General features: G+C 34.2%; 1 protein-coding gene across 4 annotated transcripts in view; it reads right to left on the bottom strand.

Moving 5' to 3' along the window:
- Positions 1-4,750: 4,750 nt before the first annotated feature.
- Positions 4,751-9,071, bottom strand: part of LOC110462240 (hepatocyte growth factor receptor-like) — a 33,628-nt gene continuing 29,307 nt past the window's right edge. For all 4 annotated transcript variants that reach the window (XM_021516120.1, XM_021516118.1, XM_021516119.1 and 1 more), the window contains exons 18-20: positions 7,804-7,966; positions 7,372-7,508; positions 4,751-6,833 (exon numbers count right to left, since the gene is read on the bottom strand). In XM_021516120.1, the coding sequence (XP_021371795.1) occupies positions 6,542-6,833; positions 7,372-7,508; positions 7,804-7,966 (592 nt within the window). In that variant the 3' untranslated portion in view covers positions 4,751-6,541. The remainder of the gene's footprint in view (positions 6,834-7,371; positions 7,509-7,803; positions 7,967-9,071) is intronic.

Raw genomic sequence — 9,071 nt, 5'->3', positions numbered from 1 at the left:
GTACTTTCTGAATTCTATCTAACCATTTAATTATAACATGATGTTTGCATTTTCCAGATACCAAAATCAACGCAGTTAATAATTAAAGCCGTTCGTTTTGTTTTGATATCTCCTCAGGTTCTGTTGAAGTTTCGTCATGAACTTACTTTAAGAACTTGTCTGTTTTTTGGTGACAATGTTATTTATTATTTCTATCCTACATTCATATTTTTGAGATAACAGCGTTTGTTTTCAAATTCTGTCAGCTACCGACTTGGTTTGAGAGTATATTACGACTACTATAACCCATTCTGGCAGCTACCGACTTGGTTTGAGAGTATATTACGAGTACTATAATCCATTCTGACAGCTACCGACTTGGTTTGAGAGTATATTACGAGTACTATAACCCATTCTGACAGCTACCGACTTGCTTTAAGAGCATATCACGACTACTATAGCCCATTCCGTCAGCTACCGACTTGCTTTAAGAGTATATTACGAGTACTATATAACCCATTCTGACAGCTACCGCCTTGCTTTAAGAGTATATCACGACTACTATAGCCCATTCTGTCAGCTACCGACTTGCATTAAGAGTATATTAGGAGTACTATAGCCCATTCTGTCACACACAGGTGGAAGAAATGATTAAATTTTGGCAAATATGTTAATAGATATCTTTACCATTTACATTTCGTACTACAGAACATACTGTTCACGTGATGTTACATCATACTGTACTTTGACATATTTATTCTTTCCCGACCGACTGTACTCGTTCTGTATATTTCTCCACGGGGTGTTGTCTTCGTCCATCTCCCATGTCTTGTTCTGTAAATTATGTTTCCTCTTAAAATTCTAATATAAACCAATAGGTTTTACTACACAGCTATGTAAAACAGCTATAAAATGTATATGTTATTGTACAACACAGTTGAATATAAACACAGAATCACTTGCAACAAAGATATTTATGTTTTATTTATTTAAAAAATGTCATCTAAATACAGTTTGTTATTATAATGAACAAATAGTTATACACAGTGAATGTTTATCATATTATAACGCACTTGCCCTTCACCGGGGTTCAATTCCCTTATCGGACGTGAAAATGTACCTGGCCGACTGGGTACTCCGGTTTCCTCCCACATTAAGACCCACCTGTGTGCTTCTACCCGGGCCAATAAGAGTGATCAATATAAGTTATAAAACTTGTTTCATAATTGTTATAAAAGAAATATACTTAATATATTTTAAATATGAAGCAAGAATGATTATTTATCATTTTTATTTCACACCATTTTTACTACAGACTCCATAGTTACATGCGACTCTAACATACCACCAATTTTCGATGCCTAATGTTTACATGTACATTTTGGAACTATACCTCAATATCTATATGTTTTAAGTAGCACCACAATATAGTTACAAGAATTGTATAAAAAATGGATATTATCTTAAATGCAGACATAAAACGTGAGCAAATCATGTTTTTAAAACAAAATATGTATCATGTGTTCCCATTTTAATGTCTTTTATTTCTCTGTTTTATAGAGCATATTGTAAAAACATTAGATAAAAGTAACAAAACACCCCATCCTGTTACAAAACAATATTTTTAATGTATCAAAAAGACTTGTGAACTTTTGAAATGATGAAAAACAATGGTATGATAAGGAAATCCTATAAACAGAGGAAGATACCTTGCACATTCATCAATAAAAACAATTTCATTAGTTGATCTAAGAAGAAGACATATGAAAATCTTCAAATTAAAGAATAATAATAAAACAACGTTTTTGCAACCTCCCCCAGGGTTCACAGCATTCTGTATTCTCATTAGAGAGGTATGTATGGAACACAGGGAGAGATAGATGTCATTTTATCCCTAGAAAATTTGTCGTTTGTCCGAAGTGAAAACATATGTTCATATACTGAATATGTATGTCACTATCATCAGGAGTTAATATTTACATTTTTAGAAGTCAAAGAAAGCTGCCATCAAATATCTTTTGCTCAGATACAGCAATGAAAACTAATTTTGAAACTTATAAAAAAACTATAATATAGGAGGTTTATAAACAGCAAGTTATTCAGAGGAAATTCAATTCACTGTCCCCACCCAAAGCTACTGTACCATAAATAGTGTCGATGGTACAATTATAACCATAATGATATGTTTATCTGCCAGTCCTTAAGGATCTCTGTCCAACCGCCCTGCAGTTTTCTTATATACAGTAACCGCCCCCTGAACTTCTGTTTAGATAGAACTGTAGCACATTTAATTTGGGCTCGTACATTTCCGTTGTCCAGGTAGCTCAATCGGTTTCAGCAACAATCTGAAGTCCAGAATTCAAATCCGGTCTGGCCCCACAGAACACGTTTGTTAATTATATTTTGTTTATCTAATCTTCATTATGTTTTCAAACAAGTCCTGCAAGGTATACTTCTCTTTTCAAAAATGACTAATCAAAGCTATAGGCATGCCTGAAAAATACATTTCTAAGGCATAGTTACATTTTTTGGCAGTGGTATGGGGATTCTTCACCATAAAAGGCCTTATAGCGGTATTTACATACTTCAATCACAAATATGTGTATGTTTATTTCAAATTAATGTACCAATCATGGAATGTTCAAGTATAAACAAATATATCACATTAAGTTCTTAGTCTAATGAGCCGTAAAAAATCTAGTGTGTCACTAAAAATCTGGACACTCCCAAAATTAGGTTTTCCTGTCCACAGGGACCTGAAAATTTCTTACAGCTATCTTTGGACTGAAACTGAGGTGTTCAGAGTAATTTTACATGTTTTCGGGACTAAGATCAATTTCAGTGAAAATGCCAACCCCAATCAATTATGGTATAAACGAGTCCTGTACCATCATTGGAGGTGGCATTTTTCCTGAAAATTTGATAAAAAAAAAAGAAAGATGTAAAACTACTCTAAGAATCTAAATTTGGACCAAATAAAGCTCTAACAAGTTCTCAGGTCCCTCTGTTCCTGTCTATAGGAGTTAATTACCCTCTTCCTTATCACTTTATCAGTTGTGGTAATGACCAATTAAGGCGACTGACATATTGAAATTTCAAAGGGAGGTAATTCATAACCAAAACACATAAAATGGTACACTAGGCAGCTGTACCTCTGAATTGATATGTATACACATACTTTGGTCATACAAATATATTTCAAATACATGAACGAATAATGGAATGACTGAGAAAAAAATATCAATCATTTACACATGGAGGGAGAAGTTTCTAGATTAAAATGTATGTAACATTGGGAACCTACATATATTATAGGTATTTATCTAATTATAGTTAACAATAATTTTGAAAAATAATTGTCATGATTAAAAAAAGTCTTGCTATGAATACAATGCATGATTATCCTTTTCTGAAAAACCCATTTTTTATATTATGATTAATATATCTTTATAATTATATCATACATACTTTTACTGTTCACCTTGATAACCATAAACTTAGTAAATACTTATCATTAGTAAAGGTTACTCTAAGAAAATTGTATAACTGATCAACAATTCATAACGTAAGTAACAAATGTCAAATGTAAGGATTGTTTGATGTCATTTGACACCTCCAGTATGTTAATGTGCCAGTGTTACATAATTAAGGTGATCGAGGATTCCTGAGTGTCTTAATTCGGTCTATATAAGACATTCCCGTCTCTAGACCACCTAATGATTATGAAATCAGCTATCCATGTATTGTGACCATACACTGTTTGATACATATGTCTAACTCATTCACCCCTGAAGACACCACATTTTAACTCTTCCAATTCAAAGGTTGGAATAGTTCATTATGAAATTTCAGGGGTGAATGAGTTAAGATTGTTTTTACATATATAATCTGACTTACATGTATATAGAAATGGGATATTCAGTCCAAATTCTTACCTCATGCATGTGTATGCATACACCGATAGCTTAGGTCTTTTCATTAAGCTGTTTTCCAGGTGGTAAGTCTAAGTCTAGTTCTGGTATTTCTATCTTGATTGTAAAGTTCATAGCTATGCCTACACATATTATCATAAGCTGGTTACCTGGCATACATTTAAAACAAAACATTACAACATTGCACATCCCTCAATTGATTTGGTAAACGTCTGTTGTAGAATTTTGACATGGTTCTACACATAGACTACTACGTGAAGCGGGACTTTAATTGTAGATAAATGGTACAAATTGATTAAGACTGACCAATGGGTTTTGGTCAGCCTACCTATAGCTTGCTCATTTGAAAAGTTCAGAAAGGCCATGAAAATCTTGACAAGCTTTGTAGCATGACCTGGTTATGTCCAAATATTACAATTTGATTACATCAGAATTTGAAAGAATGCATGTGAAACATATAATTTGACTTTGGTAAGTGTTTCAAAATATTTGAAGTAGGATCGAACATCTTGATAACAAACTATTAAAGAAATCAGAACCAGCAATGGTCATTGATTAATGTATGTTTAAGAACCTTCCTTAATATTTTGATGATAAAGGACTAGAAATCACATAAGAAGACTTTGAAACATAACTATACATTGCAAAGTATGATCAGTATGCTGGTAAATTATCTGCCCTTTATTCTCCGATTCACGAACATCCAAGGAAAAGAGTGTGACCTTTCCTCCACAGGACATTGACCTTGACCTTCATTAAATATATTAATTATATGTTGGTACACAACAAAATTATATAGTCTTTATGTAGATGGAAACAAAATATTTAAAAAAAAAATATATATATATATACTTCTACATACATTGTATAAAATATTCGCAAATTAATTACCGATCATGCATTTAACTTGATTACCAGAATTTGTGAGTAAATTAAATATGATTAAATTTGTACATTAATCCATTTCTATACAACCTCAATTTAAGTTGAATTATTAATCCTATAATAATGATTATAAAGCTATATAACCTTACAGAAAAGCTATATTTTATGCATATTCATTCATGTATTACTGTTGGTTGACCTTGAATACTAGTATGAAATTTGTTTGAGCATCAATAATGAGTTTTATTTAATTAGAAACTATTTAATACTAACATCTTTTTTTAAATAAATTTAAGTAAAGCTACTTATTTTTATATTTTTTTGCAGAAAATAATAAAAGCATTCTGAATTATCAGAAGACACCATCCTGACCTTCCATTCAAACTGTCCTTCAAGAACTGTTTATTTTTCAGCGTTTTGTCCTGAAAAATGTACACACAATTTTTGTGCAGCACTTTTAATGATCACGAAGAATGTTACAAAAATGATATGTCCAAAAATAGAAGTGAGTCAATCACTCATTCTACATGGTCATCTTCACAAACAGTTTGTCATGTAATAACTATACAAACATATCTCCCTAACATTGTCTTACAGGGTGACATAGTACATTTTACTGGTGTCTTACAAAAGAGTTCCTTGTAAATTACTATACCTCCTCCATACATCTTGGAATGTGTTCTGCATATATATAACTGAGCTGACAGCAGAGGAAAGTGTACAATTTCCTACAGTCAGAATAAATCTGTGTATCTGTGTGTATATAAAGCAATTTTTGTAAAGTGTTGGTTACCCTTGGGAATAAAATTTTACATTTTCATAAAATATATCAACAATGTAAAAACAACAATATCTCTAATTACAACACCTTCTTAACTTAACATAGATGTTGTCATGGAGATGATTCATTTGCCGTCTATTTCATAATTATGTTGCAAATAAGATTTTTGGAGAATCAGTTTTAACCAATTTTCACAGATTTGAAAGCAGATGTTATCACAGATTAAGAAGGTTTCTTGTGGTGAACTTTAACCTTTAACCTCACCTTCATGACTTGAACCCATGACAATATGACACTCTTTTCCCAGTCCCCAAATTTGTTGCTAAAAATATTCTACTTCAGTCAATTAAATTAAAACGTTTTTGAGAAGATAAAAACCCAAAGTTGTCCAGCTTACTATTCAACACAGTTAATTAACCCCTTCAACACTGTAGACCATAATGGACTCGTCCAGATCAATGCATGGTAGAGTCTACTAAAGTTGCATAGGGGTGAAAGGGTTAAAGGTGTGTATGAACATGAACACAGTCTTGAATTTTGAGAAAAGGCTGGTATATTCAAAAAGTCCCCCCCCCCTCCCGTTCATTTTATTTCAAATTTTGCAGAATGATATCATAACTAAAAAGGTGTTCATAGGCTAAGGTTTCATTTGCAAACAGACATTTTATCTATTAAAACAATAATCAAACATCACCTCCATAACAGAAATGGGACAGACAGCAATGAAGTGATACATGTATTTCACCAGGACAGATTCAGCACCAAACAGTCCACATAGCTCCAGACAGGCATTGCCAATTTTACACACATACTTCCTGAATATTTCCAGTCCAGGCATTTGATGCCACAAAACAATCTATGACACAATGAAGACATACATATTAAATTCTATCTAAATGGTAAGAACATTTTTAATGGTATGATCATGTAGCTACCTAGGTAGTATGGTTATTGAGCGTTGGGACTATGCTATGGTAGTGTTTGGTTCTGATGGCTCGGTAGTGTTCGGTTCTGTTGGTTCAATGTCATGCTCCGTGGCATCAGGTGTCATGATGGCCGACTGGCTGGCGTCGCCATAGTGATAGTCAGTGGCAGTTTCTACGTTAACGTAAGTACTTTGTATGTTACTCCGCTTCTGTCCCTGTCTCATCTGATGTTGTAAAATAGTGACCATCTCACGTACCTCATGAGCCAGTTCTGAGAAGGTGGGACGCTCACTGGGGTTAAACATCCAGCACTTTTTCATGATTTTGTATCTGAAATAAATTAAATTTTTCATGAGACAGAAGGTGAACGATATATATATCTGGGTGTTCTGTGAAAAGGACCCTAAAATGCATTTGTATGCACAGATCTGTTATGTGTAAATCTGGTTCAACCGATTCATCCAGCTATATCTGAAAAGAAAACAACATGCTCAGATCTGAACCAAGGCTGAGTGTATATCCAGGGGTCCAGGCCTGCCTCACTGAAACTAAAATGCTGACTATAGGTTAATTTAATATGAAAATTTTAGGATATGTTATACAATTTATTGGAAGCGTGAAAGAAGGAAACATTATTCTTGAATATAGTGATTTATTTTACTTAACTTCCAAACTGTGCATTTTTTAGATCTGCCTACATTTCGGTCAAGTGTGTTCGTTATTGAGGAATATTTCTGTGCCACCTGAACCATTTCAACCAGGATATGCAAATGCGACCCAGGTAAAACACATTTTTAAATGATTAAATAGAGCTTCTTTTATTGAATTGCTATAATGCAGTTAACAGGTAGGCCTTTAGCTTACTTACAGACTATCGGGACAGAATGGAGGCTGTGGCATCCTTCTACCCGCCTTGATGTATCTCAACACGTCCCAGTTATCGACCTCTGGGTAAGGGTTAACTCCCCTTGTCATTAGCTCCCACAGGCAGATACCAAAGGACCACTGGGAAAATAAAGGCACAATTGAACATAAGAAACTTAAATCAAACATTTATAGAGGATTATAATTTATCATCATTGCTTATTAAAAGTTCAAACAAGAATGTCTCAACAAATGCTGCTTGAAATATTTTTTTATACTGATTGTCTTTCCATGAGTGAGAAGGTCAAAAGAAAGCTCTTTCAGTATTTTTTGTGCTCTCCAGAAATATTGATCTAATACTGAATATACATTATATTCTTTGTGATAGAGGGTACAGCAACAAACACATGTTTTTGCACATAAACATCCCACTGACCACATCTGACTTTGAGTTATAGTTGCCCTTCTCGAGACATTCTGGGGCCATCCACTTGACCGGTAGTTTACTCTTTTTGTTGTCACTGCTGTAGTAGTCCCGCTCATAGATATCCCTGGACAGACCAAAGTCAGCTACTAGGGCCTTAAAGTTCTCATCCAACCTACAAACCTAGATATGGTTATCAGTATCATAAGCCTGGACAGACCAAAGTCAGCTGCTAGGGCCTACAAATTCTCATCCAACCTACAAACACAGATATGGTTATCAGTATCATAAGCCTGGACGGACCAAAGTCAGCTACTAGGGCCTTAAAGTTCTCATCCAACCTACAAACCTAGATATGGTTATCAGTATCATAAGCCTGGACAGACCAAAGTCAGCTACTAGTGTCTTAAAGTTCTCATCCAACCTACAAACCTAGATATGGTTATCAGTATCATAAGCCTGGACGGACCAAAGTCAGCTACTAGGGCCTTAAAGTTCTCATACAACCTAAAAACATAGATATGGTTATCAGAATCATAAGCCTGGACAGACCAAAGTCAGCTCCTAGGGCCTTAAAGTTCTCATCCAACCTACAAACATAGATATGGTTATCAGTATCATAAGCCTAGCAGTCAGTGCCTCAAAGATAAGCTACTACTATAGTAGTACAGTTTACAGAAAATGATTTAACTCATTCACCCCTGAAGACTCATTCGAGCTCTTCCAGTTCAAAGGTTGCAATAGTGCATTATGAAATTTCAGGGGTAAATGAGTTAAATAAAGATGATGTAAAAACATGATATTTCAACCCAAAGTATGATGTTTTTTACAAGTGACTTTGTTAAACAGCGGGGATAGAATTATGTGAGGAAGATCACTTTAATGAAGGTTCCAAAAGAACACAGCTCAGCAATGTTTAATGAATGGCATTAATACGACGATATGACCAATGATTACGTTTTCTCCAACTTTTGATTGAATGTATGGTTTCCCGTTTTACCTGTTCAAGATATCTCTGTCACCCCTAGGCCAGGGTATGACAGCTTAAACAAGGGACTGAACTTGATTATCTTACACATTTTTGTAAAAAGGCACACTATCTGCTCACCAATTGATATCACCGAGAGGCAGAGAGGAATGCCAGGAATGTGATGGTCATAGTAGTAGGAAGCCACAGCTTCCATCAAATACTATAATGGTATTCATAAACTAGGTGGCAAGACATTTTTTTTGTGGAAAAACCTTTGAAACACATGTGAACACAACATAGATTTTGGTTT

This window comes from Mizuhopecten yessoensis, unplaced genomic scaffold, assembly GCF_002113885.1.
Source record: "Mizuhopecten yessoensis strain PY_sf001 unplaced genomic scaffold, ASM211388v2 scaffold10765, whole genome shotgun sequence".
Taxonomy (NCBI): domain Eukaryota; kingdom Metazoa; phylum Mollusca; class Bivalvia; order Pectinida; family Pectinidae; genus Mizuhopecten; species Mizuhopecten yessoensis.
Note: the sequence above shows the minus strand (reverse complement) of the source record. Positions and strands in the feature narration are given on the sequence as shown.